We start from the raw sequence: 25039 nt of genomic DNA, 5'->3' as shown, positions 1-25039 counted from the left end.
ATCAAACATTTTATATAAACTTGGGTTATTTTATTTATACATTATCATATTCACATCATAATTCAAGACACATACATGCAGACTGATGTGGGTACACACATTCAAATGCATACATTCATACACACTCACACACAACCACAGCAAATGCCCTTCAACCAGGGAAGAAGAGCTCGCTCCCCAGTGGGAGAAAACATCTGTCACACTGAAATGTCCTTGAATCCATATGTGCTGCAGGACTGTTGTTGCAGCAGACGTTGACCTTTGACATCCTCACAAAGGCTGGAAAGTGTAACGTTGACTTGCTTATTCACAAATTGGTAAAATAGCCCTCACCAACACGCTCGCAATCCCTCACACACACTCCATCCATCACCATCGCTTGTACACACAGTATGTGTGTGTGTGTGTGTGTGTGTGTGTATGTATGTGCGTTTATACGATCTGCGGCTGCTTGGAGCAACGGGGCCAGAGGGGGCGCAGGCTGAGGATGAAGAGGAAGAAGATCACTATCGCCATGATGGAGACGATGGAGACGTAGCTGGCGTGGGGCAGAATGGGGGTGTCAGGAGCTTCGGCTGGAATCATGTTGGTCAGATTCAACATGTAGCCCAGCGTCCAGCCTGCATCACTGCCTTTAATCTGGACACAGCACAAGAAGAGGGAAAACTACCACTGTCAGTCACTGATGTGCAAACTATTTGTACTGTAACTGAATACAGATGGGGGGCAAAATTTAAGGAAAAAAAATAACAAGTGGAGAGAACAAAAGCAACACAGATGCTTCCATACACACAAGGGCTGACTGACAGAAAAAACATCAATGATCATATGCTACAGCCTTTACAGTCACCAGATCTAAACCCAACTGAAAATCTATGCGTGGTGACCAACCAACCAACCAACCAACCACCAAAATACCAAATTAAGTTTGTAGGAGTGGTGTTCATTCCTCCAGTTGAGTTCAGAGATTTGATTCTTTGTCAGAAGCAATAAAAACCAATGAAGCTGTTTTCTGGATCCACATACACCACATGATGTTTGTAGTCTTCCATAAAATCACTATTACAGGCTTATTCTCAGCTGCTTAGCTACCACCTAACAAGTAAGGTTGCGAGACTGTAGAGCATGTACTTGGTAATTGTAGGAAATATGAAGCAGAGAGAAAAGGACATGATGGAAGAAATGAACAGATTGGGGCTAACAGGAGAGGGTGTTGAGAATATACTGGAGTGTGGTGCTTGGTTAGCTTCTTAATGAGAGCAGGACTTTAAAAGCCTGGACATTTAAGTGTTAACTAACTCTAGTGGGTGGCAGTGCAATGTTTAGGCTACAAACCTACGTTAAAACCTAAAGAAGAAGAAGAAGAAGAAGAAGAAGAAGAAGAAGAAGAAGAAAGCGTAGCAAGATCTATGGTCCAATCATATTCATGCAGGTGCATGACGCGGACTTTACGGTCTGACACTTCTGAGCGACACCCTGCAGGTACAGTGTCAATGTTGCTTGCTTCTTGCAACTGTCGGCCTTTTCTCAACCCACATTTTTGGCGACTTTATCATACTTGTGTCCTCTGTCCTTCAGAGACTCTGTGGTCGGCTGGTTCAGGTTCCAGGACAGGAGAGGGAGCTGAGTTTCGCAGTGTTCAGTAGAAAACTACCACTGGCGTTGAGGAACCACTCACCTGATTCCACTCGTCACTAATCCTGGGTCCAAGGTAAGAGCCTGCTCCTGTGCTGCTTGTGCTTGGGTTTTTTTGGCTTGATAATACTTGTAAGCTGCTATGAGGCTGCACTGCTGATGTTTAGATTGAAATGACTTGAATTTAGCTTGAATTATTTGAATGTGGTCTATTGCCCACGCGTGCGATTTTACGCTGCTTTAAAGTTATGCTGTTAAATCACACAATTTGCGTCGGTGGTTAAATAATTTATCATAGCAGATGAGCCAATATCTTGCTGTATGGTTGCAATGTGGCATGTGCATTATGCTTTATTGCTTTAATGACCAAGTAGTGGCAGTTACTCTTCCTGTAGGCTGCATTGGCTGGTGTTTTCCCTGTTGATGGTGCCATTGTTAGGGGGTTTGTAATGTATTGGCTCACTTCAGTTCTCGTTCCTGGCAGATAATACACTGTATATTGACTGTCTTGTTTACTGAAGCTGCAACAATCGCTCCTATGTTTCAGTGTCCTTGAGCAAAATACTAAACCCTGATGCTTAGGCCCTGCATGTAAGCCACGTAAATATACACACGGGTTGTATGCACTGGTGTGTATTTGAATGGGTTGATGCGAGGCAAATTGCAGTTCTCTTTGACCACTAAGGTAGAAATTACATAAAGTAAAAGTCAATTTTGTCCGTTTTACTCGGTATACTTGAGTCTTTTCAGCAAAATATAACTGTGTAACCATTTTCTATAAGGGTCACTTCCTTGATAAGTATTTTTGGCAGGTTGAGGAAGTGCGTACGTAAGTGTCTTAAAATTGTTTGATAAAGTTATTCTGAGGTTTTCTAGACTGAAACTGTGACTGGATAATTTGATTAGTTATTCAAAATGAATGTTCTAGTATAATCTTTTTAGCCACCCTTAGTGGTATTCAAATTCATGTTTTAAAGTGGGATATGAGATCCTGAGTGGTTACTAAGACGAGAAAAGATGGCTGGCCAAAGTGTAATGCTGAGGCCAGGATGTAGCATAGCAACCTGGCAACATTATTCTAACCTTAATCCTAAAACCCTGAAAGTATAGAAAAAGACCTTTTAAGGAAGCAGTTAAAATGACTCACTGGCAAGGTCTGAAACCAAAAGGTCATCATAAATATAGAAGCACAAGGGCACACTTGTGCAACACCCACAGGATGTTAGTGGTCCACAGAATATGACTTAAATCAAAAGAGGGCATGAGTCTTAGGAAGCAGAAAGTGATCTACTGACCTTCTTGATGAATTTTATGTTGGAGTAGTTCTCTGAGGTGAAGTTGTATCCTTCTGTAAGCAGGGTGAGGATGTACGTGCCGGAGAAACAATACTCAGCCAGGTATTTTATTTTTACATCTGGATACCGCTGTCTTAACTGTAGGAGTGGTTCAAATACAGCAACATTGTCAGTGTTTAGAATAGGAAGACCGGGCAACATAGATAGGGCATGAATGTCAACAAATATGACAGGACATTTTTTGTGTGTGCAGCTGATGCATGAAAATTCCCCTACCTGATCCCATGGGGTAGCGCAGTAGCTTGTTAGCTTTTCCTTGACAGTTTCCAGTGAATGGATGGATGTATCGGTCAGATTGAGGAAGTTCATCACAAAGTAGTAAGCGGAGAAAGCCTTGAATTGGAGAGGGGAGAGAGAGAGAGAGAGATGAGGCAAAAGCAAAAGAATGCATCTTGATATCTTTAGCAAATGAAGCAATCAATTTATAAATATTTATAAATGCTAAGATAAATTCTCAATAATTGACCTGTGTGTCTGTTCCTGCCCCCTGACTCTGATGTAATTCATATTTAGTTCCAGGGAAATTGTTCACGCAGTAAGATATGGATTCTTCAGAGTAACTGAGAGACACTGTTTTTGTCACATGCAAGTTTACAGTGCTTTGTACACCACAAATAAAATGCTATTCACTTTCTTTATAATAGTATGATGGCAGAAAACTAAGAGACATGAAATAAAACCAAGAAATATCTGCATGGCCAGATGCCTTTTTTTTTTTGCCTGTAATTTGAATCAGTTGAAACTTAAAGCAGTTACTTTACTGGTTAATTTTAAGGAGATCATGTATTCTGATGCAGATCAGGAACATTTTTACTGCTTGCTGCTTGTTCACCAAAAATTTCCCGAGTCATGCTCCAAACAGAAGTAGCTCAGTGAACGTTGGCCTTTAAAGATGACAACAGATAGATCTGTATGTTGTGTAACCTCTCTGAGGTTACAACACAACACACAGCTGCTCTATGGTTACTGACATATGCTGATAAATTAACGGTGATGACTGTGTTACCCTACCCCGAATGGCCCCTGCAAAAGTGGCTGGAAGACCCCATTGAAAGAACACCGGCTGTATTTGCAGTGCGTAAAGTTGAAGACGCTTTTCACGAACGCCTGGCATTGTTGGAAGTTCCCTATTCCACGGTGAATGAAGGTTGCAGGTGCTCCCTGGGGTTTCCTGCTTGACACGCAGGGGCTGTCATAGAGGACTGAGTAGTTCCTTGTGTCTGTGTAGCCAGGGTGGAAACAAGGATCTGATATTTCTGAACTTGAACCCTAGGAGAGAGAGAGTGAGATAAAGCAGTGTAATAGACACAAAGGGGAAGCTAATTGTAATTAATTATTGGATTAGTCTCTCATATAAGTCTTGCATCATCTCAGGTTTGATTAGATTGAAATTAATGCTGACAGAGGTAAGTCAGAAGTTTACCTGAGTCTGTTGTGCCAACGTCATTCGTAGTGCTTGGTCTTTCCCGTAACACAGGAAGCTGTGAGTGTACAGGTTATAGTCGTTTCCATAGAGTCGAAAGGTCACGGCGTTGCTGGGTGACTCAGAGCCGTCATAATTATCGGATACAAAGCTAATCTGAGTGGAGGCCCCACCAAGATCAAGCGCGCCTGTGGTTTCCAGGCCCTGCAGTGGAGACAAAAAGGCATTGAAGTTGGCGCACAGCGGGAGCGCGCGGACTGACGCACACAAAGCACATCTGAAAGTGGACAGACTTGCATATGCAGATGCTCTGTACGTGTGCAGACCTGCTTGAGGCGATCGTCCAAGTAGTTGACTGTGACCCAGCCGAAGGCGCCCTCCTCCTGGCCACTTAAGATTCTTGCTCCCTGAAAGGAAAAGGGGGACTTTTGCAGGGTTTCTTCCACAGCCTTAAAAACCAGGTCTGATGCTGAGCTGTCCTCTTTACTGCATGCACACACAACACAAATTCATTAGATTGGTTCACATCCATAATTCAAATCAATACAGCAGCACATAAATAATAAATTGACTGTGTCGTATAAAATGGATTTGACTGTAATATATTCGCTGTTCTAGCAGTAGAGCTCATGTAGCGATAAATCACATCAAGATGATGGAAAAGCGGATGGAAAGGCTACAGATAGCAGTGCTTTGACTGCAAAAACAATTACAGAGTTGAGGTTGGGACATGGTCACACCAGTGTCAGCATGAAAAGGCCTACTGTGGTTTTTGTTTTTTTTATTTTTTTATTTTTATGTACATTTCATGTTTGATTATGGGAATGTGTGTGTGTGTGTGTGTGTGTGTGTGTGTGTAGATGTGAGCCGTACTTGAGCAGTCTCATTCCCGCAGTCGCTCCCAGATAGAGAGGGGTCTCGTGGTGTCTTTTTTTTGGGACTTGTAGCTTGGCCTCCCGCATGCAGTCTCTCAGAGACTCTCCTGCCTTCCATGGAGCAGCCGCATAGCTGGAGATACCTGGACCTGCAAGAAGAACAAAATGTCAAGAGGAGGGTGAAGTCGTTCAGCCTAAATTTAGTGACCATAAAACATAATGAGACCCTTGAGTTCAGAGATGCTAGCCTGCTTAGGAATGTAAGGTCATCTTTAAGCAAGTACAGTTATGTACTGTGCAGGTCATCCCTTAGGCAAGTCCATACGCCTGAGATGCTCTGCTGGGGTTTTGCATGGTGTGACTCTGTTTTCTGGCTGTTCACAAATCCCATGAAAACCAGCATTGCTTAAATTCATCTCACAACACTCTCTTATACACTGTCTGTGACACTCATCCTCTAGACTGGTTGCTAAGAAAGACAATAATCTTTTAAAAAAAGGTCACAAGTATAGTTTCATTGAGGGGAAAAAAAAACTTCAGCACAACAGCTGGACACCATAGCAAACCTTACTCATAGAAGTGTGTTGATCTATTATCTGCAGGAATCCACTGTCTGGTGCCTATGAAAGGGCTCTACTTTACACTTTGATAACTGATGTAAATTACATGACAAAGGAGGCCATCACACTCCAGCTGTGCTTTGATAGATAAAAGCAGTAGTTAAATCAACTTACAGAAGAGAAGCTAACAGCAGCAGTCAGTTTGATAGACCTGTCTGTCTTGTAGCACGCTTTAATAATTCAGCAAAAACAACTGGTTGCATAAGATGGTTCCTTTTTGCATGAGGCACTTTCCACTGACATATTTGGATTATTATTCTTGATGTTAGTGATAAAGGAGTAGTCCTGCATGTAAAGGGGAAACACACATTTTCTCTCTTGCTGACAGTTAGATGAGAGAGTCAGTAGCATACAGATCAGAAGCAAGGGGGAAACGGCTATCTTAAAGGGTTAAAAAAGTTGACAGGTTAAAAAAACATGTCATGTCTCATTTGTTTAACAATTTTTTTTTTCAATTTCCTGGAGTCTTGTTGTCAGTGTGACATTGGCACAACTAAGCTAAACTAGCCCAGCTGGCTCTAGCTTCATATTTAACTTGGCTTGCCATCCAAGGACCATTCCACTTTAAAAAAAGCTGCAGAACATCTGGACCAAAATCCCTTTATCAACAACTTATCAATATTTACAGACTGAATGAATGACTTTTTAGAAAAGCTAAACCCAATACTTTTTTGGCAGCTTATCACAAAGTGAGTATTGCATTAGTACATCGTAATGGGTTTATAATGAGCCATCACATCCGAGCCCATAAATGTTAGCAAATGATTAATAAAGGGTTCTTCCAATATAGTAATCTATCAGGTCTGGAGTTGTAAATGTTAATGAGTTTTTTAATAAATAGATTTTGGCTGCAGATGCCCTGCAAGTTTTATATAGAAGGTAACCAGTTTAGAGCTGGAGTGATGAGTCAGTTGATCAAGTAGTGGAGGGACAAAACATAATCTGCTACTTTTTTGGTAATTGATGAACTGATCATCATTTTTCCAGCTAAACTACTGACCAGAATTGAATGGTTTTGGACTAAACAAAGACATTTGAAGACGGCAGAATTAAGTTAAGTTAAGTGAGATATAGAAACATGTTTGCATGTTCATGTAAGCTTAGGATTGCACTCACTTATACAGTATATCTGTATTAGTATGTATTAGAGGTCGTACGCCAAGTGTGTCCATGTGTGACACACTGAGCAGCATACCGTACCTTTGACTTTGCAGGAATGTGTCTGTTCGACTCTGCCAGTGTTGTTATCCTTCTCTGCTGGCCACTCGTAGATATACAGAGCTGTGTGGGAGGATCCAGCGTCCAGTACAATCCCATACTGTGGTGGAGACAGAAGGAGGAATTCCAGTTCACTGCTCAGTAACACTAACTCTGGGTGACTTCCCTCCAGACATACATTTTAAACATTCAGTGTAAATGTGATGGGGATTATCCTCCATCTCATGGTGAATTTCATGCTATGTGCGTATTTATGTTTGTGCTTGTACAACATCAGAAGATTCTGCAGTCCTTGGCAGCCATGGAAGTCATTCCTACATGAAGATGTTTTATTTAATAAAACAGCACCCCAGAGACTGTAATGAATAGTAGTGGTAAGACTAAAACTGGGCTGCATTTGTGGCAAAAGGGAATGGTGATTTAATATCCTTATCAGCAGCCACTGGCCATATTTGGTGATGGGTTTCTAGAACCAGTAGTACAGGTTGAGGTCATATCGACAAGAGACCATATTTGGCTTGTGCACTTTGGACTGAGATCCTACTGTAATGCTGTGGGCTCCCACACAGGGAGAGCAGGCTACAGTATTTTAGTATTTTCCTCTACCATACCTTGTACTTTTGGAGGAGAGGCCTGTTCTGCAAAACTGCGACCGTCACCAAGGCAACAATCGCTATGACACCAATCACAGTGATGATGATGGTCACAGGCGTGTGCCATGGGTTCTTCTCTTTCATCTCTGAGAGCGGGGGCGGAGAGACAGACAGACAGACAGACAGACAGATAGGAAGGAAGGAAGGAAGGAAAGAGGGAGAGATGAGGCAAGAGAGTTGCCGGGGGTAGAGAAGGGGAAGAAGGGGACACATTGGAAAGAGAAAGTGGGCGTGTGTTAGCCAAGTCTTGCATCCAGATGTGAGTGATGTCACAGCATGTGTCTTTGTATGTATGAGAGAGAGCCTGTCTGGGGGTTGCGGGAAGTGTTTAATTGTATTGTTTTGTAACCAAGGACTACAGATGGATTTCTGATTGGGTGTGTCTGAACTCATGCCAAGCTAGTCATTGATTCTAGGGGGGAGTGTTGTTATTTCAGCCACAGCACATTTAAAAGGGTCTCCCCCTCCGACAACACCAAAATACTTTGCTAATGCTGAAAGATCAAGATTTTCCACTTTGAAAAATGATGAGGAAACAAGTCGGGCTGTTTACACAAAACATGAGATAAGAGAACTTGTACACTGTGGAAATGTTGACCTATTATTATGATTAAAACTATAGCAATGAGCCAGTGTTAGCAAACAGTAAGTAATAACTGAAACATCCTGTATCATTAATCCTGAATATATTTGTCAACTGTGTCTAATACTATTTTGTTTGGCTCCCATTCCTTCCTAACTACTCACTGAGTTTCCACTGTTCACTAATGGGAGGTGAAACACAGAGATGCACCCCCCCCCCCCATATGTGCTTATACATTCAGTTTTATAAAGGGACAAAAAGGGTTTAGCAGGCTGTCTGCATTCACAAGGCTACTGTGATGGAAAACACAGATGAACAAGATACCAGCCTGAATTGTAAAGTACACACACACACACACTCTCTCTCTCACACATGCACACAACACAACACCCACACAAGCACACACGTGGTTGTTTGACTATTACCAAGGTAAGTAAACTGTCAGACACTATGTAGGTGCACATGACAGATCGGAAAGTAAATACACACACTGTAGAAAGTACCTGACTAGAGACTGTGCAGTACACAATTCATGAGGACACTCTCACACACACACATACACATACACATAGCTGTGTGTCTGCTGCGCTGCATCAGCAGGACTTGCAGCAATGATAGTCAAACTGACCTTTGTCTAGTGTGGGAAAACACAAAAACTGAAACTTAAACCACATTAAAGCAGATAACCAACGGTGAACAGAGCAGAAAAGAGCACTTACCTCTGTTGTCTACTTCGATGAACTTACCACTGAGGAGGGGGAGAGAGACAGAGAGAGAGGGTAAGAGGAGGGGGGGGTGTGTGTGTGTGTGGGTGATGGGGGGTAGAGAGGGAAAGGGGGTGAGGTGCAGAGGGTGGAAGTGGAAGGGAGAGGAAAATATGGGAGAACAGGAAGAGGAGAGAATGGACAGAGGGGAGGTAGCAGAGTGATAAGAGGGGAGGTTTTTCCATCGTGGCTGGACAGAGGATTAGAATAGAGCTGTGTATGTGTATGTGTATGTGTATGTGTATGTGTATTTCTGGTGGAGCAGCTCTGAAGCACTGAGTTTGGCATTTCCTCCCCAAGCTGGGGCAGCAAAGCCCGGTCACTATGGAGACACAGCTAAAGTGTATTTGTGCGTGTGTCAGTGCACTCTCGTGTGCATGTGAATCCCTTAAAAGGGACTCTCTCTCTCTCTCTCTCTCTCTCTCCCTCCCCCTCCCCCTCCCTCCCTCTCCCTACCTCTCTCCCTCACTGTGTGAACTAATGAGAGCCACTTGCCCCAGCACTACTCTCTCTCCCTGTTCATTCCTTGGGATGTGTAGGAAGGAGGGGAAGTGGGGACTCCCTTGTTTGGCTGTTTTTTTTTATTACTGGCAGGCTGTGATGTCATCTCTGTGACGGATCGGGATCCCCTGCTTTTCTCTCAAGCCATGTGTCTATCTGTCTCTGTGTGTGTGTGTGTGTGTGTGTGTGTGTGTGTGTGTGTGTGGTGTGTGTGTGTGTGTGTGTGTGAGAAGAATGGGGATTGCTGGAGAGTTAGTGTGTGTGCAGACCCGAAACATGACTTGCCTGCAAATTTGTTGGTCAATGCACAGATCCAGTCTGTTCTTTTCCTCTCTCGATACACTCACGAATGTACATAGATCCTCATTTTATAACGCGCACTAAAATATTACTGTTAACTTCTCATTTATATCACTTATCATTCCTGAACCTTCCTCCTTAGAGAGAACAGTATGACTCAAAGCCTCCCACATTAAGGAATCACACACACACCAGAAAGTATCCTGTAATTGTTTGACCATGACTTGCTACTTTCAAGCAAAGAACCAAAGTTCACAGCTATTTGTTTTTTTGTTTTTTAAAACATTACCCTGGGTCTCTCTAAACCAGATAAGGTCTGGCTGTTTATTTATTCACCTTGTATTCTCTAAGTGAGCATACTTTTATCTCATATCTGAAATCTTTCTTTGTAATTGTCAGTGTAGCATCCCACGTGTCTCATAGAAATTATTATAGTCAGGCCAATATATCTTGCCGATTTTTTTGGATTGAATTGCCTAAAATGAACTGCACAAAATGTAATTCTAAAACAAAAAAGTTAACTGTAAAAACCATCACACCTAAAATGTAAGTAAGTATAAAAGAGAGAGAGATATGTCAAAGATATCAGACTACTTCAGGCACAAATGACCCCGCACATGGCTGACCCTCTGACACTTAGACTCCTTTAGATGTGAGTAATAAAATTATGAAAGCATGTATGTTTTGTGATGTTCACTCCTAGGCTTCTAATTGGATCTGTCATGATTGGATTTAGGTTCACTAATTGTCTCCAGTGTTGCCACATAATGGAATTAAATCTGGGCAAAGCAGAGGAAACTAGGGTGTAGCTGAGCTGGGACAAACAATAGGCAACTACTGATATCAAACTGAGGCACCCATCAGTCAAACAAATATACCCCCAAATGTTCTTGTTTTTAAGTTTCAATATCTTGCACTTCCATTTTGGAGACAGCTTTTTATACCACTTGGTCGATAGCAGTTACATTAAAAAGGAAAAAACTTGCAATAAAATAGTGTCTGGGTTATTGTGTAGGTGGAACGCATTCTTTCCATCTAAATTATGTTTCAGATGGCTTTCTACAGTGACAAATGTTCTGTGTTCACAAATTTTAGACAAATTTAAACTCTTAATTTTTTTGAGTGAAGCTATAAAAGTTTGTTCAGTCAATTAGTTTTTCTTCTTTTGAAACTCTAATTTGCTTAAATTTACGTTTGATTACTTGATTATTAAGTAAACACAAGTGCACATACTTGGAAAGTATTGGGAATTCAGTGGTAGTGAAATAAAAAAATCTATAACTGTTTTATCTGTCAACACACAAGACTCAGACACCAGCTAAATAACAGTCCCCACACTGGTGTCAGCCATCAAAAGCTCAACCAGTGCCAACAATAGAGGAGGTCCAACCACTAACCCTGACAGCATTACTTTCTGGGGTACATCATACAAGACCAGCATCTTGCTTCAGTGGGATTACAGAATTCATCAAACATTTCCTCGAAGGCGTGCAGCCGCAATGAAGCAAGAAAAGACTATGTGACTGCCACATACAGTATGTGTACTTGTGATACATCATCTTCACATGCTGTTTGTGTAGCTTATGTAGAATTTATGAGAACATCTGTGATGTGTCTGCTTGTTGAAGTAAACAACCAGCCCTACTATTAATGAATGATTCCATTAATGACAGCTGAGTCCAATTATAAAACACCTGCTTTTTTATAGCACAAAACAAAGTCTGTGAAGGGAAGTGGTTATAGTAGAGCTGTAAAAATAGTCTGGACTGACCTGAATCTCGCCCTTCCTTCCTGTCACTGTCAAGTCTGCAAAGAGTTTAGCAACAGATGGAACATTTAGTCTCTAGCTAGAGTCCTTCTTCAATTGGCTTTCAGAAAACTCGGTTTCATCATGTGTTATCACTTAGTGGTAATGTTGTTGCTGGCAGCCGACAAAACAGATACAGACACGTAACCACAAACACACGTCGAGACAGAAAACAGGGCTTACCTGAGCAGCAAATTAAGTACATGAAATCATCAAGGAACTCTCTTCAAACATCAACACAGACTGGAACGCAGGCCTTTAGGCCACACAAACTCACAGGTTTGTACACTTGTACTTGAGAGGAATTTTATTGTCATAAGCATTCCCTATAATAATCCCAACTACACACCTAGCCCCAAATCTTGGCTTTACCCTAAACCTGATCTAATCCTAACCCTAAAAGTCATACCCTTTGAACAACTGTGTGAAGACGGGAGGACCAACCAAAATGTCCTCACTTTCCAAAGCTGTGCTCATGCACACACAAAGACACACAAACAATCTTTTGTTCACAGGCACACAGATTTGCAGACACACAAATACACGTCGACACGGGCACACACTTCCACGCACATGCGCATGGCACAGTCTTTCCGTCTCTGACCCTTCTGTAAACACAAATGTATTGTTAAGGTGAGGCCAGGATTGTTCAATCTGCGACATAGCGAAAAGACAGGGTGGTGGGGAAAAGAGAACACAGAGGAGCAGAAGTGGAAAACATGACATCTGCTATCACTCAGTGCATCTTCCTGAGACCTTTTTTGAGTTTAATGCAAATATTTTAAGAATTTTAGATTTCCTTAGCAAGCAAAGTAAATAAAAAGCATAAGTGCATGCTTCAACCAACTTTTAGTTATCAGGAAGGAAGCACTGTAGGATACAGACTCGAGACCATTAACTTATTGACTGCAGTAGAAAAGAGTGTTGTTTAGATGAACAGCATTCAGTCATTTACCTACAAAAAAACAACATTCAACAAGTCTGACACATTCAATAACATTCACAGCCATTTTTATTGCCTAACACACACATTCTTCTTGCCTCATAATGACCATAAACAACATTCTTCCCCTAATCCTTAAACTTTTATGTAGTCCTTGTTCACCTAAATGCAATCTTGAAACTTAACCCCTGATTCTAAACTAGCCAAAGTTAAGATGTTAGACAAGCCAACGTGGTTTCACTTTAGAAAAAGTCTAAAGTTCAAAGTGGTTTTTACACATGTGAGTGCTTATACAAATACACATGGCCACACATACATAATTAAAAGGCAAGATGTACAGTTCGTAATTTGTGCTAAAACTCCTTCCCCATACAAAGGTACACAACTGTGGAGTTCACTCTAACTTTTATGACCTATGACATAACATCACCACCCATGTTGATCTGTAACTCATAAATCTGCGATGTAGAGATACAAAACCCAAAGACAGGAAGAGAAAGAGAGAAGGAGGAGGAGGGCCTTTTGAATCAGCAGATTCTGAAAATGCTTTGCGTTCAGCAATGAATCAAAGGGTGACACACTTGGGGATCAAGTGTGTGGTTTTATAATGACGGCCGAATGAGACAGTGTCTCTGTAAGGCAGGTCTTAAATTAGTTGTCTTGCTTTGGTGGTTTGGCTCTGATAAATCATGAGCCTGCAAACGTAATACATGTCACATAGACGTAGTCACCACAACTGGCCTAATGCCATGGTGAAACATGCTTTTACAGTAAATCCATCAGTTAAGTAAAATTAGCAAGACAAGAGTATCAGCTGTAAAATTTAACTAAGTATCCAAAGTTAGTCATTGCTTCAAATGTTTAAGTGCAACAGAAAGACAGAAGAAAATAAGGTGCTACAGGACAAAATTAGTAATGGAATGTTATAAATATTATATATTATATTTAATTACAAACTACAACTGTCAAACAAATGCAGTGCAGTAAAAAGTGGAATATTTTCCTCTGAAATGTGGACAATACTGTATTAAATAGCCATCACCTGAAAATTGTACTTAATTATGTCTATTAAATACTCACATACTCAAACCTTTAGGCATAATCTAATGACCAAGACCTATTTCCTATAAATGGTGGAAGACATAATAATTTTGAATAGAAAGCACTTTATAATGATGTATATGAACTGAATCCTACATTGAATTATTATTCTTAATTATGTGCTTCAGAGGAAATGGACCATGTTATTTCTTAGATAAAGCATGTACATGTATACAAGCACATGTATAAACCACAAAGACCTACGTAATGCATCCCTCCCCCCCAACCCCTCAGTACACACTGTTCTTGAACTGTCAAAGGGCTTCTTGCGTCAACCTTTTCATATTAATCAGACAAGCTTTTGTTTGTCCTACACTGACTTTGCAGCTTTAGAAATACTCTTGCTTGGGCTGTTGTGAAACAGCAGCCAAATGTCTGGCTTTTCCTGAAAAAGGGAACCTCTTGCAGCGTCATATGATGAGAAAGGAAGCATCTCCAGTCCCCAAAAGGAAGTGATCTTTCCTTGGTGGTGTTCAGTCTGTCCTAGCCCATCGGCCAGGACATACTGACACTAACCCTGGGTCGGTCTACCCTGACCTTCAGCAGAGAAAAAAATTATGGTCGTCGCTGTGTCAGTGCCAAAGCGTGTTGCTGAACATTTCTAACTGGAATGTAGCCTTAGATCTAATTCACTTCCCACAGTAATGACATGGTGTTTGCTTTCATCTGCATGGAGGGCAAGTTGCTTTATCTCGACAGCTCAGATAAGGTATCAGTCACTTAACAGAAGCTTTCGTATACATTTTTCAAATTGTCCAAACATTCTTGAATTCACTGATACCTAGTCCAAAACACACTTTTTTAGGTGCAAATAGTACTGTGTTCAGTTAATATTAAAGGGTCAAGCCACCTAAAAGCAAAACCAAAAATCTATGAGATTCTGTGAGATTTGCCTCCTCAGCAATTAGTGGAGGTGAATAGAGTTTCATTTGTGGTGTTCACAGCTCTGAAATTGTATTCACCTCCACTGTGTTGGGGTGGACACAGAGGCAGATATGTTTAAAGAAAATGTCACACAAAATTACCTACATGCTTTTTTTGTAATTGGTTGAACTGGCCCTTTAATCTACGTAGAGAGTTATGTGTCTTGATAGTTTAGATAAGGTATCAGTCACTTTGCATAATCAAATTTGACTTTCTTGAATTCACTGATACCGAAACAGCATAAAACAAACTTTTTAGATTCAAACAATACTGGGCTCAGTTAATATTAAAGGGTCAGGTCACCCAAATTTACAAAGATTCCTGCTTTCACACCCATTACTGGAACTCACAGAAACCACGCATCTTACTGTGAAACTTCAGATAAGGTATCAGTGACCAAACATTAGCAAATGTGACTTCTTTATACAAATATTTGAATTCATTGATACTTTTGTAGTGTAAAACAAACTTTTTGGGTCCAAATAATATTTGGCTCAGCTCCTATTGTATGCAGTAGACTTGTCAACAAATGCAGATCCCAGTCTGGTTCATACTGATAATTACCTAATTGCTCAATGGAGCCATCAGTATAAAGATTGTCTCATATTGTCAGATTTATTGACAATTAAACTTTAACCCCCATACATATATTCAGTTAATCAGATAATGTTGCTCAGTTATGATCGGTCATATGCACTGTGCCTGATAAACTACCATAAACCTCACGTGATCTTGAGAGTATCATGTGTAAGTGTGCCACTGTGTTCATCCTCCTGTGAAATAATCACACACACCCTCTCAACTCAACTAAATCCCACATGCAAAAACACACACACATGCACAGGCACCTGCTTATGCTGCCTGTGCGCACCCTCAGGCACATTCTATAGAAATGTCACACACCTTCCCCACACTGCTACACAGCTGCTACATGCAATAAAGGAAGTCACACAGTTAGAAGTGAACACACACTCACCTGATACTTTACAGTTACTGTACGGACTGCTGGAACATCCTACTGCTGGATACACCGGGTGATAAAGACCTCCTGCTCTCCCGCGTGCATGCATGTGTGTGTATTTGAATTTCTGTGTGTTTCTGCGCGTGTGTGTATATGTGTGTGTGTGCCAGCCATAGCAGTACACCTACCTCTTTGTGCGGACATGGGTTCTCTCTCAGCAGCAACACAATGCTCTTTCTATTCTTTGCCCCTCTCTCTGTCTCCCTCTCTCTCTCACTCTAATCCTCTCTCTTCCTCTCTCTCTCTCTCTCTCTCTCTCTCTCTCTCTCTCTCTCTCTCTCTGGTAACACAGCTCTCTGCTCAGTGTAACGTTTTTCAGTACCTCCTTTCACATACACTCGCTTTATTAGGAGAAGCAGAGCTTCCCTCCTCCCTCCCGCTCAGCCCACTCCCCTCCTTCCCAGGCGCTTTTAGCTGTGCCTTCTGTTTACCCCTTTCTCTCTCTCTCTCTCTCTCTCTCTCTCTCTCTTTCTCTCTCTCTCTCTCTCTCTCTCTCTCTCTCTCTCTCTCTCTCTCTCTCTCTGTCTACACCTTTGTCATTCCCTCTACCGCTGTCACTTTTACCCACTCTTCCTGCATTTTTTCATTTTCCCCACTATCTGCATCTCCTTCCTAATCTGTCTCTGCCTTAACTCCTCCACTCTCCCTCTCCACTTGTGCCTTTTTTTTAAAAATCATTTTCCTTCTGCCTCTCTTTCTCTTTGTCATTGTCTCCGTCTTGTAAAGTGGGTCAAACATGAAAGCAGTGTTAGATCTAGATGGGAGCTGGAGCTGAAGCTGGAGGGAAATTAGAGAAAAAGCAGCGGGTGAACTCAGTCTTCTGCTTGAATCCTTGATACCAAGCACCCTTGTTTTTATAGATGTAATCTTAACTCAGTGGAAACTCTTAATAGCTCTACTGAAGTCTTTAACCTCAAATATAGTCTTTAAAGTAAACTAGAGGCATTATGTAAGGTTTGTACATGCAGAGCCGGAAGCTTTCAGTTCAGGATGATAAACAAACCTTGAGCCCAGGGCTGTGACATCGACACTGCCACCTGTGTGTTGTGTGTGTGTGTGCTTGTTGAACACATTTATCAAGGCCAAAAAAACAAAAAAAACAAAGCCCTGTCTATTTTTGTAAGTCATGGTCACTGGGGGAAGGTGGGGATGGTGGTGGGGTCCAATTCAAATTTACACCCATGGGTACACTTTAACCATAACAATAAGCCTCCACTTCTCAGCACTGCCACTGGTATGAGAAAAAATTCTGCCGCCATCAGCAGAAAGCAGTTAATGTATGGGGCGTGATCAGTATGACTGCTAAAGTGTATAGCGCAATCAGTACAAGTGGTGTTGGGCAATGCTTTGTTTTCTTGTAGGGTTTTTAAAAAATTATTATTATTATGGTGGGACCACAGACGGAGGTATTATTTTCCTTGGAGCTCTGCCAGTGTTTTGTGCAGTTGTGGAAGAAAAACACATTATTATGACAATGATAATCCTCACTTAATGATATTCTAAATGACGTGCAGAGTATCTCCTTCAAGATGGCAGCAATGTCCTATTGCTCCGCTTAAATCTGTAAACGCTCCATCAGTCTGTCACTAAATGTGAAAATCTTCATTAGTCACGTAAATATGTCTATCCAGTGGTGTGCACAGTGAAGGGTGGGGGGTGGGGGGCTCACTGCCTCTTCTACTTATGCTCTGAGTGCCTGAGTTTAAGTACCCCTCTAGTCAGTCACAGTGTCCCTCTACTTGGTACAAGAACATCTCTAGTTAGTCCAAGTGCTGATCTGGTTGGTCTGATGAGCCTGAAGGACCTTCTGGTCTCCACAATTGTCCCTCTAGTCCATTAGAGTGCCATTTAATTTGTTCAAGTAGCTCCTAAGCACCCATCTGTTAAGGAGTAGTTAGAAATGCAATTATTTTCCATCTTTTTGAGAGTTAGATGAGAATATAAATGCCACTCTCATATCAGTATTGTAAATATGATGCTAGTCAAGTTCTGACAAATTTAGTCATTTGGGAGGAATGCTAGTAGGTAGGTGAGTCCACAAATTGGTTGTCATTGTAAAGTAAAGCAGCAGCTTTTCGGCAAGCAACCTTACCTAATCGTGCCATCCAACATTACCATGGTGTAGAACTCAAAAGACTTAGTGGGCCAATTATCCAATGTAGCCTTGTATTTACTGTATGTACATGAGAGCGGTATCAGCTTCTCATCCAACGCTTGACAGGAAGGTGAATCAGCATATCTCTCTCAATATCAAACGGTTCCCTTTAAGTTATGCTTTGAATGTCGTAATGTCAGCAAAAGGGTTGGTTAAGGCAAGTACCCTTTGTTGTAGGGCTGAAAAAAGCATGCACAGACTCTTAATCTTAGTTGACACTTAGAACTAATAGCTGTATCTACTCAATTTGATGCACCTTAATTTTCGCAAGGTACCTGATCAGATTACTGGAACAGATTACTGAAGCTGATAAGCTTAATTTATTGATATGATACTGGGGAAAATTTGACCAGAGGAATGTGATTCTTGTTGAAGTTGAGGTGAAGTGATCAGCTACAGAAACGTATTACTTGAAACTTTGTGAATTTTGCCAGTCTGTCCTCAGGGAGAGCAGCGCTGCAACAGTAGCAGGCTGATGCAGACAAAACTCAGAGCACAGTGAAGAAATTATTGGATTTTGTGGTTGGCAGTTTGTGATTAATTTCTGTGCATGCTATCCAAGCATGAAAATGAATTCTATCAAACATTTATTGACCCTTGATCAGTCCAACCCAAATCGCTTGACATTTACCTCCTGCTCAACACAAAATGATTACCTCATCAGCATGTGATTCGTGACATTCACAGCCAAAGTCCTAACTGTTGGCACTGGTTTATTTGTCGCTAGAGAGACCACACCCTTTCATCCTTGAGTAAGCAAGAAGATAATCTAATATTCAGGGTCTACCATCTGGAGTACTTGTAGGTTTTGATATGCACGCCTGACTTGAGCTGGCAATAAGACATCACTGGTGTTTACTGAGACACAGCCTTAAAGGACTCACCCTGTTTGTTCGTATACCATAGAATTTGCTGAGGATTTAACAGAGAGTAGTTTCCAGTAGTACTGGTAGGACAAAACGTATTTGTGATTTTGTTTGCGGGAGAATTTGATACATTGTAATGTCTATTGCACATTCCTGTATCAACACCACAAGAAGTAAAAAAGAACAAAAAAGGATGAGTGTCATCTGAAATACTGCAAACGTGCTGAAGCAGTTGTGAGCAGAATGTAGTGGCAGTGCGTCTGCTTTTTTAAGGCCTTTCACAATTCTCATTGTTTCCTCATTTTCTAAGTCGTCAGTTGATGCAACATCTAACAGTTCCTCAGAGAAATAGGAAGGAAAAGCCTGATGGAAGAGGAGAGAGGGAGAGAAGAAGGTCACAAAGCAAGGCTTGTGTATTTGTGGGACCACATGCAATACTCAATCAGCAATCACTGAAATATATCAATCATAAATCAGACTTTTAATTCTATGCCCTCTTTCCCTGACTGGCGCCTGGAGGGCTTTTAGTTAGAGAGCAGTTGTTTAATGAAATTCAACCATAATAACAATATTTCATGTGTAGTGTCATCTGTTAATCTATGCTGACCTCTTAAAAAGGCACCATGTACATTATTCTGGTCATATATGCTGTCACTCTAATGACAGATCTCAACAAGCTGCATAGTCAGGGAATGCTGTAGCTCCTGATGTATTTAATTTCCTGACTGAGGTTTTGTTGATGTTTTAAACTGAATAGACTGTACATATTTTAATTTAAGCTGTCTGTTGGCAATAACAGAAGAGCTATCAGTCAACCGTGGCCACATGCAACCATCATTAAGGAATTTGTTAAAACAAAACAAAAAAACAAAACAAAAACAAAATGGCAGTCAAGGATAGACCCTAACTGTTTATTAGAGATCAGCTTGTGTTGTTTCTTGGCACCACCGTTTCTCCAAAGGATGGCAAACCTAACCCTCCAAATTCATTTCAAAAGCATAGGTCATTTTCTGCTGTGGTTTCAAAGGTTGTGGATAAAGAAATATTCATTGACTTTTACCAGACATGCCACTTCTCAAATGAATCAGGAGTGACAGCACTATCGCTAGAGCGAGGAGAGGGCCGGACAGGGTCATATTTAAAGCATCTCGGCTACAGTCAGCCTCTGTTTCCTCCTTTTATAACATATGCATCAAAGAGATTTTTTTTAACTTCCTCCCCTCTGGTCACTGACTCTGTGGTGTTTGACCACCGCCCTACAGTCTGTATCCTGTGATGCTGTTTGGCTGTTTAACCCTGATGTACAAGGAACTCTATAGGGCTGCCAGTAAGCACTCTGATAATGTACAACCACTGGAGGTTATCCTGTGGGGAAATTCACTTAGTGGTTTAGTTTATTAGTTTTAGGCTCCATTTCCATTGTGGTCCTTGACATATAGAGTAACACATGGGTAGAATTTGCATGGAAGCATCTATTATCTAACAAGAATAATACATGCAATTATAGTAACAAGTAGAAGCAACCTAAAGAACTGAACAAAATGATACAACATTCATGCAAAGATATACTACATTGATAGCTACGCTCACATGAGTAAGCTACGCTGTATGCTGTTACACTACTGTGTCTCTCATTTACATGTGAGAATTAATGTGAGATGTAGTTTGCAGCCCTGTTGGTAATGACTCTTTCTGTCTTCACAGAATAATTATGTTCTTATGTCTTATTGTTTTTTTGCCTTTATTGGACTTCATTAAAGCAGCATCTCATCAACAATGTTCACAAAGCAATAAAATATTGAAGTTAACCCTGTAATTAGAAATAATAGGCCTGTAACCAACTTCCCTTTTCTTGGTTAGATGCGATCCTCAAGCAGCTTTAATTGGATTTTTCCCAGTCAGGTTTTCATGCAAACTGTAGTACAGTTAGCTTGTGAAAGATGTCAGTGACCTGAGCAATAATGCCAGTATAGTTTTCTGTTGTGGTTCATTTGATTTGTCACAGTTGATAATATTTTAACTGTGGCCAACATGATTTATCTGCAGTTTTGAAAGTTGGGACTTTTACATCTCCCTAAGTAACTTTAAATCAGAAAAATAGGTGTGGTGTTCCTCATGGTTAGTTTTACAGCCCTCTACAATTTGACATATCTACTCACTTATAACACTTGGTCATAAGAAATGTAGCTTTCAATAATATAGTTATACTGATAAGTCACACCTTTAAATTGCATTGTCCTTAAGAGATCTCAATCCTTCTTACAAGAAGCATCACTGAGGTTTTAATCATCCAAGGCACATTGTGAAAATGAGGTTTTGTTTCTATAATGACGCAAAAACATATTCATGCCATTGTCAAAAAACAAAAAAACAAAAAAAACAACCAGCTGAAGATAAGAGAATATGCTGCTGCTAGAATGTTTGCTCCAACATGAAAGAAGGAGCATGAGGGCTATCGATGTCTCCCTGTTGATCCATCACTTTGATCTAAACTGTGTTGCTGAATTTTCAGTAAAATGCTGTTTATAACGAAAGGAAGAATTAATACCCAGTGAGTGTTAGTTAAACTGTATTGTGCAATAGGTGGAAATAAGCTACAATACACAATACCACAAGTCTAGTCCTGTCTGTAGCATTTAATTATCCCTGGTAGATTTATGTTAAAGTATATTTATAGCCAGCAAATGAGCTACCTGCCCCCTTTAGCACACACACATACTACGATGGCAGTTGAGCACAGAATTCCTTTGAGACAAGACAAGATACAGTTGCATCTTTCCCAGAAAAGAAAAAGAACCTGAGAAACCTACTGTTGATTCTGCCGCACAAGTAAAGTTCTCTAAATGCTGACATACAAAGTAGTTACAAAGAAGCCATTACAACATTCAGAAATTATTACAACAACTGAAGTATGTTGACAACTATTTGTTGGATTTCCATGGAATTTGGTACAGATGGTACCAGAGGATGAATCCTAATAACTTTGGTAATCCCCTGATTTTTCTTTTGCTGTCATCAGCAAGTCCAAAGTTTAACCTCTTCAGTTACATATCTCAACATCTACAGGATGGATTAGCTTTAAATTTTGTAATTTTGTAAAGTATTCATTGTCCACAGATGATCTTCATCCCCTTTGATCCCCTGACTTTTCCTCTTATTCCACCATGAATGTATGGTCACAACAACTGCTAGACAGACTTTCGATAAATTTATTGCCATTTACTGTATGTCCTCCTCAGGAAGGAAACAATTCCCAGTTGTAGGAAATTTCACTTTAAAAAAAGAAATGTATTTTCGACACATTCTTAAAATTTTATGTCTTCAGTAGGAATCAATAAGATTGTGGCTTAGAACTATAAAGCAGGGCAGGGGAGTTGAAGGGCATTAAGAGATGGACTAATGCTCTATTGGTTTTAGTCTTTTAATTTATCCTATTTATCTCTCAGCACTAAAGTAAGCAGCCTCAGAGCATATTCCACGAGTGGCATACATACCAGCTATGATTTTGTTGTACTGTCTTTTAACTGGTCCCTTTCAATATATTTTTTATTTTCAAACACTTTGGCCCAAACCAAGCACTTGCTTCAGCAGTGTGCACTGGATTTCCTGAAAAAGAGGCTTTAAAAGCATATTAGCCTGATGGAACAAGGGAGGAATAGGATAACACTTGTAATGCATTTTGGAGGGTATTGTGTCACATTAACATCCCAGTAAGAGCTGTCTGATTGAGTTAGGGTAAGTCTTAAAGCATATGTTGAGAATGTTTTCAGCATAGCAAGATGCTGCGCTGTGAAAGCGAAAACCAAAGAGGAAGAGAGGGTGAGAGAACAAATCTAACAAGAAGTCATTATCAAGCCAATGAGGACTCCCAGAGATGAGAAGTAGATAACATCCAGAGACAGAGAGACAGACATCTCCAGTTCATCCTTAGGTTATTAGTGGTACTCTCTATGCTGTGTCTCTTTTTAGCAGCCACAACCACACCGAGGCAAAAGAAAATACTGTGCTGTTATGGTTGGGCTGACATCTTACAAACCACGCTTTTGTAGCATATAGAATTTTTCAAAAATTCAGGCTCTTGTATCTTCCTTTTTTTCCAGCTTTCTTTACTTTTTGAAATATCTCAACAACTACTGGATAACAGACATTCATGGTTCCTAGAGGATGAATCGTAATGACTTTGGTGATCCCCTGATTTTTCTTCAAGTGCCACCATGAGGTTGAAATTTGTGGTTTTGTGAGACATGTCTCAACAACTATTGGATGGATTGCCATTTGACAGAGAGTAAATACTTATCAGTTACTTTGGTTTATGACCAGATACCTTCAGAATTAATCACATTCCCATCAGCTTCAGCTGTACTTTGTGTTTCATGCAAACTAAGATTAGCATCTAGCTCAAAGCTCTGTTCTATGCCAAACTTCAGTCTCACAGACCTGCTAGTATGGCCATAATCGGTTGTCTTGTATCAGCAAAGACCAACTCCTCATGTCTTGTGTGGCAGTAATCCCCAATGATCTGCTTGAGGAGCACTTTGAAATGACATGTTGTTGCTTAATATTTAAAATAATGTCAGAATTTGTGTTTTATATGGAGAAAGTATGTGGACTGATTCAGCTTTATTAATAACTGTAAATTAAAAAAGTCTTAACAACCTTAGGCATATTAGGTATATTTTACAATATTTCTTGAAAAATGTAAAAAAAAAAAAAAAAAAAAGATGGATTCCATGTGAGATTACAACATGTTTGTAGTTCCCAATGGTAAATTCTCACATATTTGTGCTTTTGAATTCACATTCCATGCAAGAAACAGTGAAAGGACTGTGTGCGTATTTGGGATAACGTGACAGGCCGAACAAGTGAGGGGACTTTATTTGACATTCAGAGTGTAATCAGAAATTTGTTTCCAAGCCACACATGAAAGCATTTCATCTTGAGAGGTCACAGCTCAGGCCACCAGGCTAATAAATGACTCATGTTCCATAATATATTAGAAAGAAAATGGGAAGCATTGTAAATGACAAAACCGAATTAGTTAGGGGTCAATCAAAATACAGGAGTCAGTTAGGGTTAATACATAATTCATATGACCTCTTCACTCATGCTGACCTTTTTTTGGGCTACAGCCCCTCCCGCTGAGGAGCGTTACCATGGCACCGAGTCCCTGAGGAAGTGGAAATTGTCAACAAAGAGTCTTTTTGTCACTTGAGTTTTCTGCAAAATAAGAAACATGATTGTTTGGCAAAAATAGCTCAAATTTGCTCCTCCCTGTTATTGACTGGTGGCAATCACATGGATGAAGGCTTTTACATAAGCTTGCATTTTTGTGTAGAAGTAGGAGATCAATCCTCCTCACATATCATGCGTCAATCTGAAGTATGTGCTTTTGGTGTTTGTAAAGTTTATTTGGAAATGTCTTGAAATGTAGTGGAAAGCAGTTTCTTGTGAGAGAATTTCTAATCTAAGTATAGTTTGAGGTACATCGCTCCCTGTTGGTTGAAACTGTAACTGTAACTTGTGGGTGTTGAAGAGAATACTCAAGTTATCTTCAGTGGTGATGTATTTCCAGTTTTTTGTTACTGAAAAGCAGGAAAGGCTGAGCCTCTTTGTTTTTGTGCATGTTTTGAATTAGTTTGAGGTTTTTGTGTCTGTGATAGTCGGTTGTGGTTTTTTTAAACTAAATCGCCTTCAGTTGTTGAACATCCACCATATTGTATTCTCTTTCCTTGTTGGCACAGAACCTGATGTTTTCATATTCTTGCTCTATGTTTTTCTGAGGGGTACTTCCCCACTTTGGCTAGCTCCAGCATTGATGAACAGACATGATGAGAGATTTTGGACTTTTTCTCTAATCTTTGATTTTTGATGAGATATTGGATCATTTGGACCATTTACTGAAGTGAAGTGTACCTTTTTGAGGACATCTTGTAGGCGTTGTTTGATTGATATAATTCAGTATATATATATATATATATATATATATATTTTTTTTTTTACTGTTTTCTGGCACCGTATGGACCAAATAATACCAACTGATCAAGTAAACCATTGCAGATTAATTGATAATAGAAAAAAAGTTAGTTGCAGTGTTAATTTACAGCTAAAGTGTGCTTTTCTCTGTATGCTGTTCTGTTCAGGATGCCATATCAAGTGTCAAAAGGGTTAGGTATGCTATGTAACGTTCACATGAATCCTGTCCCATTGAGAACATCCTGTTGTCATTGGTGGAGACTATAGTTGCAGTAGCTTGAGCTTAACATGAAACAGTGACACTCTAGCAAAGATATCTGAA

General features: G+C 40.3%; 1 protein-coding gene across 3 annotated transcripts; it reads right to left on the bottom strand.

Moving 5' to 3' along the window:
- Positions 1 to 8: 8 nt before the first annotated feature.
- entpd1 (ectonucleoside triphosphate diphosphohydrolase 1) lies at positions 9 to 16035 on the bottom strand. Of its 3 annotated transcripts, XM_051066525.1 has the most exons (11): positions 15852 to 16035; positions 11699 to 11733; positions 7738 to 7865; positions 7109 to 7226; positions 5287 to 5437; positions 4740 to 4899; positions 4414 to 4617; positions 4002 to 4259; positions 3207 to 3323; positions 2931 to 3068; positions 9 to 639 (listed from the first exon to the last, which is right to left on the bottom strand). In XM_051066525.1, the coding sequence occupies exons 3-11, from the start codon at positions 7861 to 7863 to the stop codon at positions 433 to 435; spliced, it is 1479 nt and encodes a 492-aa protein (XP_050922482.1). In that variant the 5' UTR covers positions 7864 to 7865; positions 11699 to 11733; positions 15852 to 16035; the 3' UTR covers positions 9 to 432. The 3 variants fall into 3 exon arrangements, with proteins under 3 accessions (XP_050922482.1, XP_018554742.1, XP_018554741.1); XM_018699226.2 differs by lacking the exon at positions 11699 to 11733; XM_018699225.2 differs by lacking the exons at positions 11699 to 11733; positions 15852 to 16035 and adding an exon at positions 15679 to 15825.
- Between the last annotated feature and the right edge of the window lie 9004 nt (positions 16036 to 25039).

Source organism: Lates calcarifer, linkage group LG23 (genome assembly GCF_001640805.2).
Source record: "Lates calcarifer isolate ASB-BC8 linkage group LG23, TLL_Latcal_v3, whole genome shotgun sequence".
Taxonomy (NCBI): Eukaryota; Metazoa; Chordata; class Actinopteri; family Centropomidae; genus Lates; species Lates calcarifer.
The sequence above is the reverse complement of the archived record's forward strand: the minus strand, read 5'-3'. Positions and strand labels throughout refer to the sequence as shown.